The sequence below is a fragment of the Microtus oregoni genome, unplaced genomic scaffold (genome assembly GCF_018167655.1).
Source record: "Microtus oregoni isolate MIOR12 unplaced genomic scaffold, Mior012 000002F_ref0000024, whole genome shotgun sequence".
NCBI lineage: Eukaryota > Metazoa > Chordata > Mammalia > Rodentia > Cricetidae > Microtus > Microtus oregoni.
In genome coordinates, this window is record NW_024543061.1 from 42336694 (window position 1) to 42358069 (window position 21376).

At 45.6% G+C, this 21376-nt stretch overlaps 1 protein-coding gene across 2 annotated transcripts in view; it reads right to left on the reverse strand.

Moving 5' to 3' along the window:
- The window catches only part of Pdzrn3 (PDZ domain containing ring finger 3), a 229703-nt gene that overhangs the window by 28344 nt on the left and 179983 nt on the right, over positions 1-21376 (reverse strand). The window contains exon 1 of one of the 2 annotated variants that reach the window (XM_041631474.1): positions 16465-16576. The exons of the other annotated variant lie outside the window; for it this stretch is intronic. Coding sequence (XP_041487408.1) covers positions 16465-16533 — 69 coding nt within the window. The 5' untranslated portion in view covers positions 16534-16576. Of the gene's footprint in view, positions 1-16464; positions 16577-21376 lie in introns of those variants that run through there. 2 annotated transcript variants of the gene reach the window in all.

Genomic DNA, 21376 nt, shown 5'->3' on the forward strand with positions numbered 1-21376 from the left:
ATCAACATGTGTACCACCTCATTTATTTACTACTCTTTTCCCCTATCTTTTAATTAAGTATATTTAATATCATACCATATATTATATACTATATACTATATGTATATTATAATACATGTAAATTTGCCAGGAAAGTAGAAAATATTGCGGCACACTTAATGGGCACTCACAGTTCAAACAATGTCACACTTGGTGATTCTCTACATTTTCATTATGATTTCCACAGAGAATGTGTTTTTGCCCCTCCCATCACCCTTTCCCAGGCAGAAGACTGCAGGTCTGGACTCTGCAGGTAGGAGGTCACCCCCTTTGCTCAGGTTTCCTTAGAGCAATGGATCTACAGCCACATAGTCACTATGGAGAGCAGTGTTGAATGTGGGGGAAGGGGCACTAAACTAAAGTACAAAACTCTGGTTTTTCCTGAACCCTGCTCAAATCCTGTATGTTTTAATTACGATTTCTGTTCAGCTTGGCAGGGAAATTTAGGCTGGAGAGGGAGATATTTCCTTCTCTCACCTTGTGGAAAAATTATTTCTAATTTTTGATCAGTTCTTTGAGAATTTCATATAATGTGTTTTGATCATGTTTACTCCCTTTCTCAACTCCTTGAAGATCCGCCCACACTTCCATACCAACTTTGTGTCCTGTTTTAATTTTGTTTTTTAAATCTATCCAAACATTATAGCACATATCTATCATCCCAGCGATGGGAGGTGAGGCAGGAGAATGAGGAGGTGAAGGCCACTCTCAACTATCTAGTGAGTGGGAGGTCACCTCCTGCCATGTGGGAACCTGTCTCAAAAAACCAGACAACAACAATGATAACAAACAAAACAAAACACCAGCTTATCCTGATTTCAACAAACCAAAACCAAAACCTTCAATCTCGCGGCTCCAGTACCATTTATAACACTTACGAGTACTCCATTGCAGGGCTTGCCTGAACACTAACCTGACGCATGTCTACTGAAGTTCCAGAATACTCATAGTTTGTCGAAGCCCTTCCCTTCGAACAGAGACAACTTCTATTACTAGAACGTATAAATGCTAAGTTGTCTTCACTGAAATACGCAGGCACTGAATGGCCACCATGAGAAATTACTGCAGAATTCTGGGAGCTGTTGGCTGTGCAGGGAGAGCCACTGGAAGTGACTAGAGATGACTGACTCTGGAGATGGCGACGGGGGAGATTTAGAACCGCCATGAATCAAAAATAAAGTTAAGTTTGTACTTCTTTCTCAGAGATTTATAAATGTGGCTGACAAATGGAACGAGAAGAATGATGGCGACATTCTTGGGTATTTATCACCTGTGAAGTAGGAACTAAAATGACGCGCCTTCTCAGCTTTGCGGCTGCGGAAGGGCTTTAAAGAACGGCCACATTATAATAATTGACTCTCGCTTTTGGTGATTAGATCCTGAAAATGAGGATGGCAAAATATTTCCATATTTTAGCAGCGGAGAACATCAGGGATGCAGGAGCGGTGACATGTTTGTAGAAGGAGGCGGGAATTAAAAATGAGTCTTCTGTGGAGAGTGCACACTGGCCTCAAAGACTACAAGACCCGCGAGGTGTGTGCCAGCTGCTTCAATGGTAGCAACATCTCCTTAGAGTTAACAACCTAGTACAGGGCCACAGGAGAAACCTCAGAGCCTTCCCTGGGCCTTAATGAAAGTTGGAGAATTGCTCTCAACAGTGATTTTGTATATGTTTGTGCACCTGTGTTAGAGAGAGACAGGGTATATATATATAGTCAGAGGTTGTCCTCAATCACTTTCCAGCTTGTCTTCTGAGTCAGGGTCTCTCACTGAATTTACAGCTCAGTAATTCAGCTAATTTGGCTGGCCAGTGAGAGCACTAAGGATCCAAGTGCCTTGGCCTCCTCCCTAGGGCTTGGATTACTCGTTACGTGGGTGCTAGTGATATGAACTCTGATCCTCACACTTGGGTAGAAAGCACTTGAACTACTGAGCCACCCCACCAGCCATGATGTTATCCCTTATTATGTCAGGAGCCTTGTTAGCCTGACACCAAGGCCTCTTGCATTGTTTCTGATGACCTCAAACGGGCGGCCTGAACATTAGCCATCTTCTTAGACAGGGTTCCACCCCTTCTTCCCTAACCATCCTGCTACATCTTGGAAGCAGGATATGGACCCCAAGTCCTTTCCCACCCAATGGATACTCAGTTAAACCCTCTTGATTTCATTTTCTTGTCTCTGTTTTGGTTACATGGTGATATTGTATCTGGGTGGCAGGTCCTCTGGGACAGCTCCTGACTATTGGGTCCAGCAGCAGTCATACAGAGAAGTCTCTTAACTGAGGTCACTAGAAGAGGGTATCTTTATTATTTTTTCATTGATACAAGATCTTATTTAGCTCAGAGTAACCTCCAATTGATTGTGTAGTTAAGGCTGGCCTTGAACTCCAATCCCCATGGCTTCAGGTCCTAAGATCTGGGATTATAGGCATGTGCCACCACAGCTGATTTATTTAGTGCTGAGGATCAAACCCAGGGCTCTGTGCACACTAGGCAAGCACTCTACCAACTGAACTGTTTCTGTAGCCCGCAAGTCTGATGAGAGGAAATAACCTCGGGAATGCTCCAGCAGAGCTCTCACTGATAACCTTAGGGCTTAGCCTAGCTCACTCCAGCAGCCTCTCATTTGCTGTTGAACCGTTTTCATCACGACCCCCCAAAGGACTACTATTCTGAAAGGAGGCAGAATCCAAGTGTTCGTGGGGATGTAGGAATTAGCATTGTGGACACAGTCTCTTCAAGAGAGAAAAACCTGCAGCATTCCTAAGATGATTTATTAGACAATGGTAGAGTTTGCTAGAAATCTACCAGGAGGAAATCATCTGGGAAGAAGTTAATGAACCAAACAAAACACTTGATAATGCAATTAGAATGCTAGGAAACGGAGGGGTTTTCCAGAGAGAGAGAGAGAGAGAGGAGATGGAGGAGTCAGGTGAGAACTTAGAGGCTGAGGTTGGAAAAAGAAATGTAACTAAGTGTTTACAGCGTAAGCTATCAGAGGGTAGAAGGAGAGGATGGGGCTGGTGATTCAGTACAGTGAGCCTGGCTGCCCAGCTGGGTGGAGACAGACTCCCAGCTCCGCTTCCGCTGAGTGTTGAGTGGCTCTGAGCAAAGCAATGAGATTGCTAGTGGCAAAAACCTGGATTCCCATCGCAGGGAATGGTGGAGACAGCCATGGGAGGATGCACACATTGCTCTAGTTGCTTTAGGCAACGGTAAATTTCCCCCTGCTTTTGTTTGGGTCTGGGATTTTTTTCCCCTTTAAATCTCTTCTTAGCAGAGTTTGAAATCACAGTATAAAGCTCTCGAAGCTTGGCTCTGACCTCATTTCATCCAGACTTACAGATGCCCTTATGGGCAAGCATGGTAGCACGGCTTAATGTGCACAGAGGAAATTTCTGGCCATGTCCTTGTCCTGGGCACTGCAATCTAGACTGTATGGTACAGGCTATCTCTGCTTCGTGTGGATGTACAGCTCTAAACAAATATGCATGTTAGGTTTGTGACTGCAAGCCTCATTTCCCCTATATTAGTTCTTTATCAGGATGGGGCTGTGTTTAATATTTTTATCTCCTTCTTCAAACACGCTTTCATTTAAATATACACTGTGGTCACATAGTGCAGTCTACTTCCCTAAGTATTTGCATATATGCTAACTGGAGTGGTACATGCTTAATGTGAGCCTGCCCTAGGAAACAAAGCCTGCTCTGGATTGGAGCCAGCCTCTGAGATGTGCACACGAGAAAACCTTTACTTTGACACTTGCCCTTGAAGAGCACAGGCTTCTTCTGTCCTGGAGCCTTGTCCAGGTGACAGCTTCATGTTTCCAGCCACAATGCCTGGATCTCAGGCCCTCTGGTGCTTTTAGCCCTTGCTATGGGCCATCACTGCTCTGGGAGGACTTGATGGATGACTCTCCCACTCTGGGTGGAAAGGACTGTGAAGATGGCAACCTTGCAAGTTTGACATTATGCCCAGTGACTGTCTCTATCTGGTAGAATGGATGTGTTCAACAGATAACTTGAAGAAGTACTGAGATTGGGACACTTTCTCCTAGTGAACTATGCGTTTCAAAGATGTTTTGATCTTACATATTTTTTTAAAGCCCATTCTCCATTGTTCCTTTCAAAGAAATGATCTAGCACCAATGATGCCCAATGATGTCCAAGAAAGTTGACCTTTCTAGACACACATCCATCATTATACCTGTCTCTGTGGACACTGATAACCCCCAATTTTGGAAGCCTGGCTGTTCTCATTTCCTCTAGTAATGCTTTCTCTTTTGGTTCCCAGAGCCTTCAGTGTTCATCTGACATGTTGGCATTCAGAGACAGCAATGTCTTAGGGTCCCCAGACAGCACAGATGAACGCTCCCAGCAGCCAGTAGAAGAGCTTTTGTTTAGGCTTTGAAGGAAGACTGTAAGGTGCACAGAGGACCAGGCATCTTTGCACAACTGCTCAATGACAGCCACAAGACCACTCCAGATCTCCCAACAAAGACACAGAGGAAAAGGTACCTTCTGATGTAGCCCATGACACCAGGGCTCTCAGTGTCCCCCCTCAGCTGTGGCTCGGAAAACACAGTAGGCCTTCAGCAAACAGTTCTTTGGGACAACCTGGTGATTCTAGACTTGGACAATGTGCAGTGGAATCCCTCTCCTTCTTCAAAAACATCCAGGTGGACTTGCAAGGGAGTAAGGCATCACCCCAACACCCCACGTCACCTGCAAAGCTGCAGATCACTTCTGTCTTAAGGAAGGAAACAGCGCTGCTTCCTGTGCTCATGCTGTGAGTTCTAGAACCACATAAAGCTGAGGCAGTAAACCAGCATAACTTCTCCTCTCTGCCTCATCGCTCTCTAGAGTGCAAGCCGCCCAGGGACAGGGACTCTTCTCATAGGCTATGAGGCCAGGTAGGAGAGATCTATTTGTGTGTACTGGAGGAACCCGTGTCCCACCTGTCACTGAGTCAGACAGCCTGGTGTCATGATCCTGTCTCTGTTATTTCCTGGCTGGGTGACCCCCAATCAGTCAGCCATTCTGTAGGTTCAGCAGTCTCATCTTTACATGAATGAACAAGAGCGTCTGCACTTGGAAGGGTGCTGTGAGGATGACGTGAGAGTCCTGTCGTAAAGTATGCACGTGACTGTCATTCTCCACAGTAGTGTAACATGAGGATGACAACCAAGTCTTGTGCTGGATCCTCACTGGCAATTCAAGGATAAAAAAAAAATACAGCAGTGAATGTCCCTCAGGTTTACTTAACTATGGTTAGACAGGGAGTCAGGTTGGTTCTGAAACCCTCATCTGGTTGGGAAGAGGCTCAACTTCTTATGCTCATCTCTCACTGGTGATTTCTTCCCTCCGCTCATCCTAAGGATAGATACTTGGTCATCTCAGGTCCCAGATCCTTCAGTGAGATGTTTCCATTTACGTAGCTGGGGAGAAGTGAGGCAGACACCCGGGACAACACAGAATTTAAATAGCCTGACACTACAAATGTTAGATGCACAAACTTTCCAGCGAGAGAAAGAAAAAAACATGGGGGAAAATCCAGCTCCAGGGAAACCAGAAGACATCCTTGTCAGAAACACACGGCTCCAGCCTATGTATGGAGAGCACAGTAGATGGCGTCTAAGATGCAGAGAGCATGCTCCACAAGCTCTGGCTGACAGTCGTTTCATAACCAGGTAAGGAAGAGTACAATGCAGATGTGCAATAGGACGGTGACGACGGATGGGGGCTATTGACATGCTTTTTCACCTCCTGTTGCTGAAAATGTCGCTACTAAGGAGAGTAACTTCCCTCTACCTTTCTGCGATGCCCCAAATAGAAAACAGCTGCTTGATAAAGCAAAATTGACTTGTAATTTTCCGAGTTTCCTTTTATTAAGATGCATGCCACTTCTAATGTAATATGCCTTGGCACTGTGGGTGGGTGGGGGAGTGGATGGTTGCCACGTATGGTAAAACAGAAGCGTGTCTGTCAGGGTAAACTGCTTAACACGCTAGGAGAAAAACTGTGATTCCCCCAGATGTCTCTCAAATTAACTCTGCTCCCATTGGTAGGAAGCTGTGCAGAGGAAATCTTGCCTGTGTTATTCAGGTCATGTGTTGCTTTTCACAAAAGAGGCATGTTTGATTCTTCATATTTCTTTAGCTAGGAGCATGCAAAGGCTGGGAAATGTGTATAAAAAGACGAGTTCTAACTGGAGTCTGGCAGATGCCTTCTTTCTTTTGCCACAAATGCTATAGCACGGGAGAGAAATTTTACTGCCGAACACTTTATATTAAGAAAAATGAAAGCAGTATTTTATTCTCCTTTCTCCCTCCCCCTTTCTCTTTCTTTTGCAATCCTGGGGATTTGAACTTAGGGTCTCCTTCATGTACTTTACCACTAAGCTATATCACCCGCCAAACATTTATGTACATGTATTGTTTAGGCATGCATATATATGTTAGGCACATGTGTGTTTGCACGTGTGTGGAGACTAGAGGTTAACACCAGGCATCTTCCTTGACCACACTCCACTCTATATCTGCTGGGACAGAGTCCCTAAACTGGAGATCACCAATTTAGTTATCTAGCTAGGGCAAGTGTTATAGGGATCTTTTGTTTCTAACACCCTTCCTAAGTACCAGGATGGTGGGTTGCCATGCAACATTTTATTACTTTGCAAAAACAATTTTTTGCATTTTTTTAAAATTGTGTGCGTGAATCCTGTGTGTGGCAGTGGGGGGGGGGCATGTGTGTGCCTTGTCACATGTGTGACAGTCAGAGGACACCTTGTGGAGTCAATTCTCTCCTTCCACTGTTATGTGGGTTCTCAGGTCATCAGATTTATGTGGCAAGTGCTTTACCTATTGAACCATCTTGGGAGCACATTTTCTATGTTTTAAAAGATCTTGTAGCCAGTCAATCTCATTTCTCTCTATTCCTATTTATAATTTAGATCTCATCAGGATCTGGGGTAGGAAGAGATTTAAATATATATGTTCTTGGATCTCTTCTTAATAATTGTACTAAATATTGAGTAAATGCAAAGACCTCCAAAATAATAGCTATATAAAGAATGATGCAAGGATACCATTTGAACTCACTACCCCTTGAGAAAAACACTAACAACACACTGCCAGTTTGATTGACATTTTGAGCATCACATGTTCACAGATGAGCAAAGTTTCAAGCAAACAAAGTGGCCTTGGGGAAGGACTTGTTGTCCCAGCTATCAAGAATTACAGCATAACTATAGAGCCATGCAACAGTCATTGAATTGCACTGATTAACAGGACAGACTAGAAAAGCCAGGAGCAGGTTCAAATATATGAAGAAACTGGCAATTCCTCCTCATGGGTGAAGAGTTGGACTTTTATCGAAGGGCTACTAGAAAATTCATGTATTAAAAAAATGAAGTTGAACTTCCGCATTGTATCACATACACAAAAACCCCAGAAAGACAAGACTGATGTAAATCTGTGCATAAACTTATAAAATATGCATGGGAGAGAATAAAGGAGGCCATCTTTATGGCTCTGAGGTAGAAAACACACTTAACAGACACAAAATGCAAACCACAATAAAAAAAGATGCATTTGGTTCCCCGAAAGATGTCAGAGACACACACAAACCTTTCATGTATGGAAGAGACTTTCCAATACTTCATCTAATGAGCTGGTACACAGACTGTACTCTTAAAAATCCCGAAAGCCAAGAGAAAAAAAATGGAAAACTCAACAGAGAAATAAAAACTTTAGCAGCCACTTCACACACCAAAAGGAAACTCAGAAACAGAAAATATACGTTACATATAAAATCAGGAACCCCAATAAAAATCGGACTGAAGTGACACAATAACCATGAGATACACCTCTCCACAGTCACTTGAAAAATTAAAAAGCTCAATGACACCAAGTGTTGGGCAGGAAGGAAAAGTCAAGCAACAACGTCTCCCGTGGCAACAGAAAACAAAGCATTAGTGGAACTCAAAAGACTGGTGGTTGTAGCCCCCCCCACACCTCCCAATCCACAGGAGATTTATTTTGAGACCCCCACTAGAAGACATGCTGTATTTTTCAACATATGATAATATTTATGGTAAGGACCCAGTAAGGAATTAATAACTAATAAAATACCACATACTGTACTGAACTCATCCATGTGTGACCTAGTGGAACTTCTTGTTGGGCTATGTTCACTTTTCCTCTTGGTGATGATGTGAATGACTTTGGCAATGGGAAACACAGCTGTAGATAACAATATAATCCCTCAGAAGAAGTATCACGAGTTATGTTGTAGGTATATCTTCCCAAAATGGATGGATAAAAGAGGTCTGAGGTAGGTAATAAATACTCCCCCTTCAGTATTTTCCTTCTTATATCTATACCGTCAACTTGACAGATTTTGGAGCACCGTGGAAACACACCTGTGGGTATGTGTATGAGGGTGTTCCCAGGAAGGCTTAACTAAGCAGCAAAGCCCCTTCCTGGATATGTGGGCGGTACCACCCCACAGGATGGGGTCCTGGATTGCACGAGAAGGAGAGAGAGAGCTAGATGCCAACAGTGACATCTTTTTGATTCTTGGCAGTAGCTGTGTGCCAGCTGCTTCACGGTCTAGTTGCCATATTCCTACCATGATGGTCTGTACCCCAAGACTGTGCACCCAAACAAGCTCTTCTCCCTTAAATGGTTTTGATGAGGTATTTAATCACAGAAGGGGAAAGTAACTAATAAAATTCGTTAATGATTCTTTTTCTTTTTGTGATATTGGGAATGGAACCTTGGGCTGCACACATGGTAGGGAAGTTCTCTGCCCTAAACTATTCTCCTAGCCCCAGCCGTTGATGCCCCATTGGCAGATCCAGTGAGAATGTAACCGGAACCACCTTCCTTGGAAGTGGTGTTAGCCTTCACGTCTCATCACTACGGTCATAGCCATATGACGCATCACCGGAAGGATGTCCCTACCCAAACTTACTCCTTCCCAGACTTCTGAAAACAAAGATTCAAAGGAGTAGCAGCGTCTGTCTTAAAAATACATTTTCTTCTGGCAGGAGAAGTCTGCCCATAGCCATCCACACTGATGGAAATGAATTACATTACTGTCCTAATTCTGTCGGGAGGGGTGTGTCTGCCCAAGCAGGAGGGGGGATGCTGCTGCAGAGGGGGTGCTGTGAGGAAGGCCAATGGTGGCACCGTGGCCGCACACAGACTATGGATGATTAGCGTTTACAAACAAAAGTGCAATAACCTTCTGTCTTACATGTGTGAACTGAAGATTATTGGATAGTTTACTTTTAAAACGTTATTGAACATGGACATGGGGAGATGGTGGCTTATGGGTAAGTTAGTCAAGTGTTTGCCTGGGGTGTGTGAGGCCTTGAGTGAAATACTGAAAAACAACAGGTTCCCAAGGAAAAGAACTTTATAAAGCCAACAGATGGCTAAACTTTCCGTCTGGTGCAATATGACTTCTCTGCTGCCTACGCATCTAACAAGGACTTCCGCAAACCTCTCAGAAAGTGTTAGTCCGGTTTCCTCCAGGATTTTTGGCTTAACCGAGATGCGAGACCAGCGTGAACATGGACCGTGCTTCCTGAGGGCTCATGGGACACCAGCCCCAGACATGGTGACTCGGTAGGTCTCAGGGGAGGATCCTGCTGCCCCAGGAACCACCTTTGACAATGAGTGAGAAAAGGAGACACATAGAGAGTCTCACACTGCCAGATAAACTGTCTTCCGTCTTTACTCTTAAATCAAAAGTAGTAAGCAAAGGCACTTGCGCATTGCTGCCAATAATTTCCCTTCATTTCTGCAGTATCTCAGCTAATTCTTCATCGTGAACTGATGTATAATCCTGTGCCTTTGGAAAATACTTCTTTGCTAGGCAGGTGACTAGACAGGGCAAAGGGACCCTTTCTCTGGAGTTTACCAATGCACTCATAACTCAGTGTGCCCTTGTGTGCCCTTGGTGGCTCGAGGAAAAGGGGGTCATTCTGAGTAGGACAAATTCACTCCTGACATTTGTCAGGGCAGCGCTTGACGGCCAACAGCTCAGCCTGACTACATTTCACCAACATTGTGACACCTGTCACATAAATGAAGGTGCTTCTCTTAGAAGTCAGTTTTCCTGGCTTAGAGACCCAAGCTGTTTTCTTGCTTGACCCCACAGTGGTCCAGGAACACAGGCGATAAGCACAGGTGAGCCATTGCTCGGAACAGCTGAGGGCATTCTTTTCCATATACCCCACCCCGGCTACTTAACTGTGACGCCTCCTGCGTTATTAACAAAGACAACAGAACTCAACTATTAAACCTGCATTTCTTTTCCCTTTCGTATGTTTCTTCTTCTTACCCGCCAAGGTAAGTGGGTGACAGGGACCCAGAGGGAAGGGCTGCTGTTTCTCCTGTAGCTCTATGATACCTGCCTCATGAGAAAATGCCCCCTTCTCATAGGGACGTGGGCTCATTTGTCATTGCTAAAACCCATCTCAGACCAAAGTGGGACCATTTCATACATTTCTCCTTCAGAATTTGGTAAAGAGGGCTTGATGGTTACGTGGCGGGACTGGGGTATCCCGGAGAACAGTGCGAAGCTACTCAGGGGGCTGACATTTTTCTGGGGGGGGGCAGGTGGGAGGCAGGGCTGAAGACAGGTGACAAGGAAGCTGTAGAAAGTGCTAGGAGGAAGCCATACAGAGATGAATGGTGTGGGGAGAGGACTTTCCTGGTCAGCGGTCTGTGAAGGGAAAGCCCGCTGAAGTCTTAGGAGGGAGGGGAGAAGGTAGGTACAGGTACCGAAAGGGGACCCCAGGACCAGGGCAGATGGACATGGCAAGAAGCTTATGGAGATATTAGAAGGGGCCCAGTGGTGAACAGTTCCAAAGGCCACCATGAAGCAGTTCCCTTTATTAGGATGGTGCCAGGGAATCAATGAGCACCCCAGCCTGAGTGGAAGATCCTTGGCACATGGTTGGTTGGTTGATCGAGCCCTAGGGCCGAGCGAACAAAACAATGAATGTAATGCAACCCCCCCTCCATACTCTATTCTCACTGCCTGGGTCCAGTCACAGCCATTGGCTTCAGTTCCTCCTTCTCTTTCTGGATGTCTAGTTACTATACCTATTTCTTTTCTTGTTCCTGTTCCTCAAACGCTAAAGAATTCAATGTGCCCAGGTTGAGAATATCTGGAGAATGATGAGACTTCCTGCATTCACGGCATAATGGGAAAGGCAACATTAACATGGTAACATGGGGATGAAGCAGAGGGAGACGGGGGAGATGGCGGTGGGCAGGGCACGGCAGGCGTACTCTGTAAGAATACATTAGTGCTACATGGCGTTGTAGGAATGCTCAATAGCAGGACACCGAAGTGCTCGGAAGCACAGTGGCATGCTTTATAGGGACTCGGTGGTATTGTGTGGCATAGTGGGAATTCTCAGCGTAGAGATACCCTGGCACTGCAGCATGGAAACCTGCTATACAGAGATATAGTAATGGGCAGGGCATGGTGAAAAGGATCCATGCAGGGAGTCATCAGGGGGCAGCGCATGGGGGAAGGGTTTCGTTTGGAGCTAAGAGTAATAGGCAGGACATGGTAGGAAGGCTGTATGTGGGGATATAGCAGTGGGTGGGGCCTGGGGGGAAGGGAGGCAGTTGTAGGTGGGGCATGGTGGGAAGGTTCCATGCAGGCATGCAAGCCCTGGTTCCATCTCAGGCCATTCTGTTTCTATTTCTTAGTATTAAAGCAATGTATGATCCATTGTTTACTAATGAGAAAATAACATAGAGTGATAGAGACATATATTCAAAGAGTGGCTCTTGTCACCATAAGCAGTTTCATGCTCATCGGAGTCTCAATGTACTCAGGTGGAAAGAGATAACCTAATTAAAAAACAAACAAACATACAAACAAACTTTGCATTTGCAAAAGGGGTCTCACTGGTTACATAAGCTAGCCTGAGACTCACTCTGTAGTGTGAACCTCTTGCCTCTGCCTCCTCCAGCAGCTGGGAATGACAGGTAAGCTTTCTGTTTTCCAACCTGTTTCCCCCAAAATGAATTCAGAGGGGAAAAACAGCATCAAAACCAGTGCTTTTAGCATTGACAGGCTGCTTAAGCAAACACACTCCCATTTGCAGGAAATCTTGGCCTGGTTCAGCACTGCTGTGTGGAGGTCAAGTTTATGTTCATCCAATTAACTGCCAGTGACTCTGTCCATACTTAATCATCCCACGGCCCGGCTGATTCACGGCAGACTCACAGTTGCGCGGCAGCAGTAAACTCATCTAATTGAGTATTGCACGCAGCTAATTAAATATGAAAACAGGATTGTGTGCAGTCAAGTTTCCAGCCTGCCTCATAAACTTGCTGATTCTAATTTGTATTTACCAGAGAAAGCTGGGCTTTCCTAGCCTACTGGTTAATAGGTCGATAGGGGAGGAGTCGCAAACAAGGCCAGCTGGTGTGTTCTGGGTAAAGTATAAGCTTTCTGAAAACTAGCAGCTCTACAGTAGACGGCGCGACTTAAATCTTATTACCGAGGGGCCAAAGGACCAGGTTTTTTTTTTTAAGAATACCCATTCTAGAAAATGCCCGGGAAGCTGGGGGGAACTTTCTGCTACTTTTGAGGTCATTTCTTCTTTATCCTCCTCATGGCTTCACAGAGTGTCTTCTCATGAAATGACAAGTTGAAAGGGGATCTGCTTGATAGTATAGGCTCTTCACCCACAGAAAGGCAAAAGCAATCTCAACTTACTCTCTCTCTCTCTCTCCCTCTCTCGTGTGTATGTACATGAGTGTCTGTGTGAATGTGTGTCCCTGTGTATACCAGCCAGCGGTCAACCTCTGGCATCATTCCTTCGGATCCATCAACTTTTTTTTTCTAACACAAGCTTTATCACTGGGATCTGGGCTTGTGGGCTCTTCCTGTCTCTGCATTCCCAGTTCTGAGACTACAAGGGAAGCACGGTCATGCCTGACTTCTGTAAGTGTTGGGGATCGAACTCAGGTCCTCATGCTTGCATTACAAGCCCCTCTCTAGCCCAGGAAGAAACACTTCATCCCTGCTGAGTCTCCCTGTAGTGTTGCTCACATACTCACTGACATTGCTGTGAATGATTTGTACAAAGAAAGGTTCTCAGACCTGGGAACTGTGGTGCAGATGTGACACCCAACCCCACTTATAATTCCTTTGCATGTCAATTGCCGCGTCTTTGATTGGGGATAATAATATCATCTCTCTTCGAGCTGCTGTGTGGATTTGATGGGAGAACAGATGATTGGCATTTAGCGTATTGCCCATACATACTACGCATGCTATAGGTAATGTGGATGTTTGTGAGTGTGTTTTCCTTGTCATTTACAAACTGGTATGCAGATCTTAGGGAAGTGGGATAGTTACAACTTCTAGTCGGAAAATTCCCTGCCAGAATTATTTCCTTGTCTCATCAAGAGATCATTGGCTACTACCATTGCACACACTCACAAAGGACTTTAGTGCAGACACTGTCTCTGAGCTGCTCTATTCCCTTCCCTGAATCTCCCCAGGAAGACCTGCAAAAGACTCACATTGCCATTCCACTTCTGCTAGCACAGCTGGCGCCTGCCCTGCCCTGGAATCACAGGTGTCCAGCTAACAGAGTCACAGACCTGGCCATGCCTGATTTCCTTCCTTCCCACCCCTAACGTGGCACCCATCCTTTTCTGGCTTCCAACCCAGCCCTGGAACCAAGGCCACAAAGCTCTCTGTGCTCTCCAAGTTCCCTGAGCAGAAGATTGCACCCTTGGCCACCTTCAAACACCTTTCTTCTCCGCCTTCTTTTCTTTTACTTCAATTAGGAGTCAAAGTTATCTGATAAGCTGTTTTAAGCTGTTAACTTAAACATCCCACTTCCAGCAGACACAAATTCTATGTTGAAGCCCTTACTAGAATACCGCAGCCATAAAAGCCCAGGGAACTGCTGTACTCAACTGATCTGACAAGCCTTAGGGCTTGAGGAGGCTTGCCTTGTCTCCTGAGAAGTATTCAAGTGTTCCCCAAGATCTCAGTACATCCTTAAATGCACGGTGCTAACCGCTGGTGTGTCTGGATTCTTTGTGTCGCCCTTTAACAAGCAGGCAAGTTGGTGAGTTGTTGTTCTAATGTGATTAAAGGTACAATAAGGTATGTGTGCAACTGGAGGCAAAGCCATTGTTCTGCACCATTAAGCTCACAGCAGCCTCCCAAAGAAACTGTAGGCAGCTTGCCAATGGCCCTAATGAAGAGCATCTCTTTGAATTATCTCTGGATGAGGAAAAGGATCAAGCCAGAGCCCTAGAATATTTGATCCTCTTTGTGTTGCTGTTATGAAGGCTTACTGAAGCCAGACACACCGGACTTTCTGGAATGGTAATTTATGGAAACCTTAATTTCACTGTTCTAATAAGGTTTTGCATAATAAGGGTGAGGGTGCAATTATTAATTCCTGTAAGTGTCTTATGAATTCCTCTATGCTATGGTTGAGGACACCCAAAGAATAGGAGGAAGGAGGGATTTTACTTAGCTGGCACAAGGGTAGTCAGTCTGAAAAGTTGTTTGGGCTCCCTGAAAATAAATCTGCATGGCTCCCTAAACTGCTGACAACATGTATTTCAGATGGAAGTCATTTATCAGCAACTTATTGAACGACGTTTCAGACAGAAATAGCCTCACAAAAATTCACCCAGTAAAAACCAAACAGAGTCCAGATTCTTTCTTTTGGGACTGTTGTTGAGGCTTAAGATCACAAATAATATAGCTGAATAAAACAGCAAGTCGACACAGCTTTGCTGTAGATATCATAGAGCTGAATTTGGAAAGTGCTGCTATTGCAAATGTATATGAAACTCACCTTATGGAAGCTAAACAATACTCTCGCTGCCGCTGGTAAAAACCACAGCAAGCATGGAGTTTTGCAAAGTACCATTTAACTTACTGCGTTTGCAGTAAGCAAGTCTAACAGAACACCTTGCTTAGATGATGGGGTCCCATATTCTGCTCAGTTCATTTCTAAATGTCTGACTCAAAAAAGGCCTCTAGATCATCAGGCAACCGAAGATGAGGACATAACACATAATGACATCAGGAATGGGGTCCAGATCATCAGTATTGGCAGAGCTGTTGCCCAAAACCTCCCATACATCCCTAAACTGCTCGGAACAGGATTTGTGTCCCATTAAGTCCTGAGCGTGGACTTGGAACCCAGGTGTATTTTTAAGACTAAGAGGCCTCTTTTTTTTTTTTCCAGGTGGGACATTTCCAAACCTCGGAATGTTTACATTCTTATATGTCTCACTGCAGGAAGCTGACAGACAGACAGACACACCTTTCATTTGCCCAGGGTCATCATGGTATCCTTAGGTTTTGTTCACAGAAGCAGGGAGCACATTCAGTCGTCTTGCAAGGGGCACGCGCCCTCTGGCGGCTCATGCAAAAATGACACCCACCTAACAAATTCTTTTTAAAGTCAAACCTGGCTCTTAAAAAAATGTATTAATTTGTCATTTATATTATGAACCAAGAGACGCAATCCACTCTCTTGTTCGCAATAATGTTATTTTACCATGCTGATTAAAAAATAAACTTAAAGGACTGTGATTTTCTGTTTACTGAAATTATTTTTTTAAAAGAGTCAGAATGATTCAAGAGGAGAATCCTTAACTGTTAGGTTACCAAGAACTGTGTCAAACCTCCTTGTTCAAGACAGGGCTAAATATTTAAAAAGAAAACACTCAACACAGATGAAGATAAGCTAGCCGAGTTGTACTGAAAACATCCCCTTACATCGCAACTGAAATTTCATGTTCTGATGTAGAAGCCATGACAAGTCACCTGCTGTGGGGGACAGTCTGTAAGATCAAGTCACTTGCTTCAGAAGTTGCTCACGTTTGTACACAGAGATGGATGTATGGACGTGGCAAGCGCGAGACATAAACGTGCACCACATGCCCCCTTACAAGAAGCTGCTGAGAGGAAGACTCAGCAGAGGACTTTGTCCCGCGGCAAGCAGCACCTTAAACCTGTTTGTAAACAGACACACACTGCAGGCATCCATCATTGCCCCCGTCTTCCCCAACTTGTTCAAGGGATGCCTGACCACTCCTTGACCCTTCCTGCCGGGCGCTCTGGAGAGCACTTAGTTGTCACAGAGCTCCCGTGACACACTTCAAACACACTGAGAGACTAGCGACAGCTCTTTAGACTCTCGAAACCCAGCACCGGAAAGCTGCGAGGAGGCACATTTCTTAAGGGAGTTAACAGAACATCTCCGGAGAAGTGGACAAGGCTAGCTGAGGCAGGAGCCACACACACACACACACACACACACACACACACACACACACAAATCCCTGCCCTGGGAGGGGTGCTGCCAGGTGGAGAACTGCAGCACAACCTGCCGTGCGTTACCTGGCAAACTTCATAGAGTAATTTGTACTGCTCCTCTTGCTTCTGCGCGCTGCACAAGCTGCATCCCATGTTTGGAGGAATGTCAAAGAAAGCCTTCAGGACCGCCAGCGCCCGGGAAGCCGCTCCCTCAGCATGCAGGCATTGAAGGGCTCTCTGAGAGCCTCAGGTGTGCCAGGCAGCTGCAAAGCCTCATGCAGGCATGGCTCGCTGAGGCTGCAAAACAACTCTCTGCTTCCTCCACGCCGCCTTTCCTTCCCTCGCAGCATGCACGCACGCGCGCGGACACACACACACACACACACACACACACACACACACACACACACCCTCTGCTCCCTCCTCCTAGTGACTCTGGCAGCTGGATTGTGGTCCAATGCACACGCGATATATACTGCTGCTCATGCATATTAATCAGCTCTCATTGACTATTCATAACAGACAATGATACAGAAGCTATAATTGCCAACTATGACAGTTGAAATTTCTCTAATTAACAAGCAAGTGCTCCAGTGGTAGGGAATAATAAAAAGACACTAACAATTTTGCAAGCCATTTTCTGGCAGTTACAAATAAACATGACTACATTTTTTTTTCCAGTAGGGTCTCTTAGGATAATCCCTAATGCATTTTGCCTAAGTAGAAATTCATTTTTAAATATATCATAAAATTTCTGATGATATAAAATGTATTTAATGCTGCAGATAATGATGGCACATAAACAGATTTTATGGGAAGGACATGTTTTGAATAATATCCCAATAATGTTTAGCTCTGTACAAAGTTGTAGGGAAAAAAAAAACGCTCCACCTATGAATAAAATATACAAATTTAAATTGCAAGCTAGATCCGTGAGTATGTAAAGTAGCTAGGTGGGGTAAGGAGAGAGGCTGCCCTACAGGCGAGCAAGCAGATATTATTACCAACATACCCTGCCAATTCCGAAGGCAGAAACTTATTTGTCAAAGTGACCTGGAAGCAACAGAAGCACAGCCAGCCTCGTGCCATCTCCTCAGCGATGCAGATGTCACAGATAATGCAGAGATGACACTTCAGAGACAACTGTCACTGGCTGCTCCCACCGATGCTCTGGTATCCCACAGCTGCCCAGGTTCTGTAGCTGTGTCCAGTGTTGTGTGTGTGTCAAGGACGCAAGAAGAGTGGAGAGTAAAGACAGAAGGTGGGCACGGACGGCGCTGGGGAGGTTCTGTCTTAAAAGACAACATTTCTTGTGTCTTCATTCAGTCCCTGTGCCTCTGAACAAGCTTCAAGGCTTTTAAAACTACTTTAAAAAAAAACCTCTGCTTGCCCTTCTGCCTGAATGCAACACATTGGTGTTTCTTCCTAACCCAAAATGGCAATGCTGAAAATTCCCATAACCTCTTCCAGAGCCACCACCACCCCCTTCCTTAGATAAAGGGTGAAGTGTCTGAGAAAGACTCCCACATCCCCTGTCAGGAGGTGTCACGGGAGTGTAAGAATAATGCCTCCTTTTTCTGGGAGCCGAGACACACCTGAGATGTGAGTAAACCCGAGCCAGTTAACTCCTACTTAGGCCGGTAGCCAACAGGTGGGTAGGGTCCCATTTCCCAGACAGAAAATAAGGTACTGCCCCCCTGGCTGGGCCAGCACACAGCTCTAATGGCTGGAGGGGAGGATGGCCACTTCCATTTCGTGTCCTTATCTGTTGTTTCTGCTTCGGCTGGTACCAGCAAAGGCAGGCATAGACTGAACTGGAGGGTGGATCTGAGCAGGAGCCTTGATCGTCCACTGTCGAGGATTCTGGGAAGGGTCTTATGTAGTTAGCAGCTTGTGGAAACTCCGTCCCCTCATTTTTAATTGTGGATATGTTAACCACTTGTTTTCCAGAGTGTTGTAGCACAGACCTGGGAGAAGGGAGGCTCCTCAAGACACAGAGCGAAGGAAGGACAGGCCTATATGTACCCTTGTCTCTTGCCTGCACCCAGCTCCTCACTGAGTCTGTTCTGCCCAATGGCCAACCGCACGGGCCTAAAAGCCCTCCAGTGACTTCTAATCATATTTGGATGAAAGCACAAAATTTACCCCAGGGACCCAGAAGGCCTGGCAAAATTTGGTCCTCGCCTATCAATTGGCAGGACTCTCCTCTTCCCCCTAGCTCTGCTTCTCAGCCCACTCCAACCACACTCTTCCTCTTTCTCAACTGCTCTACCTTCCCCGTTCTTATCAACCCTTTACCCAGTCTCAGTCCACAGGAACCTTCTTGAGGATAACCTGTGCTAGGTCACCTGCAGGCCACTCCTACAGGCATCTACTTTCCAGTGTGCTCACCACTGTCACCTTACCATACTCCTTTCCTCAGGGTGAAAACCACCACTGCTCCCCGTCCCTGTGGTGTGTGTGTGTGTTTGTGTGCGTGCGCACGTGAGCGTGCACGCGCGTGAATGTGTGTGCATGTATGCATGCCCACATACGCATGTAGAGGCCAGAGGTGGATTTCCAATGATCCCCTCGATCACTTCATATCTAACTTTTTAAGATAGAGCCTCTTGCGCTGAACCTAGAGTTCGCTGTTTTGACTGTGCTGGGTGCCTAGCAAGCCCCAGTGATCCCCCTGCTCCGGCTCCAAGCAGTAATACACAGCCACATCTAGCTTTGGCATGGATACCCAATCCAAATTCAGGTTCCCATACTTGTGCAGCAAGTACTTTACCCACAAGCCATCTTCCAGCCCCTGGGCTAGCTTCAGACTCCGTGATGAGCCTGTTTGTTTACTGTTTCCTTACAGGAGGCTTAAGCTTCCTGAGGCAGTCTTAGCAACCCTGGGAGCTGAGGAAACACAGATCAGCTGGCTGGATGTGTTAGGTGGAAGACCACCTGGCGGCTCCACAAAGCCGTGAATGCCAGTGCAAGCGGGTGAGCGCCCCCTTGAAACAGCACAGTGCCAGGTGTCCCTGGGAAGGGAAGGATTGCGGTCATGGTTGGCTCCTCTAAAGGTACAAGGACCCTTGGCTTCACTGTCGTTCTTTGTTTACTTATTTTCAAACAACCACAAATAAATGTTGAAACGAACCCAAGTGGAATTGTTAAAGATGTATATATGCCTTGCTATGAATCTTTTAAGTTATAATCCCAAGCTGAAAGAGTTGTAGTGAACATTCCACTGGGCTTCAACACAGTGCCTGTTAAACATTTTGGTCTTCAGAGCCTTTTAAAAGCTTGAAAATGTTGAATCAAGTTGTAGGTGCACACGTGTAATCCTAGCACTGAGGCAGGAGGATTGCCACAAGTCTAAGATCAGGCTGGGGTATATAAAAAGACACACTGTCTCAAAAACTGTGAGAAAGTATGACGGTGTCATTGGTGTAACATCCATATTTATCAGAATGCAAGAAAGCAGAAACTTAAAACTTGTGTTCATTAATTCATTTTAAAATAGCAGCAACTGGGTGGGGAGAATGCCCAGTGAGAAAAGGCTTTCTCTGCAAGCATGAGCACCCAAGTTAGATCCCAGATTTCATGTGTAAGCACACATCTGGAATCCCAGAGCTCTTCTGGTGAGATGGGAGGTGAAAACAGGAGGCTCCCCAGAAGCTCTGAGTCAGCTAGCCTGGTGGCCAGCAACAGTTTCAAACAGGGTAGAAGGTGAGAGGACTCCCCACACACAACACACACATACAAACAGTAGTAATACTAGTAATAAAGTCACAGTATATCAATACAAATAGCATAATGGAAAGAAGTGACTGAACTTTCTACAACAGAAATTTTAAAGGGGAAGGGCAGTATTTTACATTTTATCAAAGCTCTCTGAGGATCATGGGAGACAGCAGATTGCCACACTTGCGGCTGTACCCAATGCCTCTGAGAAGCGTCATGTGGATGTTAGGAAATACCACCGGACTGTCTACTACTAACAGAATGCCAGTCTAAGAGCTAAAGCAGACTTTGGCATTTTCAGGCACATTTTTGACTTTGTAGATACTGAGAAACAAGCTTCCAGGGCCCTAGTGGGTTCCCAGGCCACACTCTGAAAAACCCCTGTCTCAGCAGAATATCTCAATAAGCTGGATGTCACATATCTCCTTGCCTGACACTGAGGTGAGGGACAGAGAGGACACCAGCCCAAAATCTACTCTCAGTTCTGTTCCCGTTTTTGGCATTAAAACTTCACATAGAAATAACAACACAAAACTCTCATGTGCCCGGAGTGCTCCAAACAAGACTAACAAAGTGAACATCTGCCCCTTACTTGGGACAATAGTCAAACACATGTCCGATGCAAATTTCACGTTCGTATCTTGTTTTCTCTGAGCCTCTGAGAATCATGATCTTCCCGAGAAACGTTCATTTATGTGATGGAACACACTTAAGCACTGAGTCACACTGATCCCAGTGGCAGTGTGAGGACACCCACTGTTAGAGACTGGAAGGCAAGAACGAAAAACCGCATGTTGCGCAATGGCACCTATTGTCTGGAGAAGATGGTCATCGTGTTTTCCTCAGTTAGCAACAGTATTACCTGAAAATCCCAACAGGCTTGTCAGAGTACAAGGCGCTCTGCTCAGCCACCTGGTACCTTCTCACACCTGTCTTTTCCTGCCTTCGTGGACATTGAAAAAAATGAGGTGCAAAAAGGGGTCAGCAGAGTGCTCAATACGCCAGAGGAGGCCATCTGCAAACACTGAAGGGGCCGGGGCATCGCTTTAGTAACTGGTCTTTGAACATCCATTTCACTGAAGACTGTGCTGGCTAGTTCTGATGTCAGCTCGACACAGGCAGAGTTACCTGGGAAGACTCCAATTGAGAAAATGCCCACTCCACCCCCTGCAACCAGATTGGCCTGTGGGTAAGCCTATGGTGCATTTTCTTGATGCATGATTGTTGTGAGAGAGCCTTGCCTACTGTGGGCGCTGCCACCCCTGGGCTGGTGGTC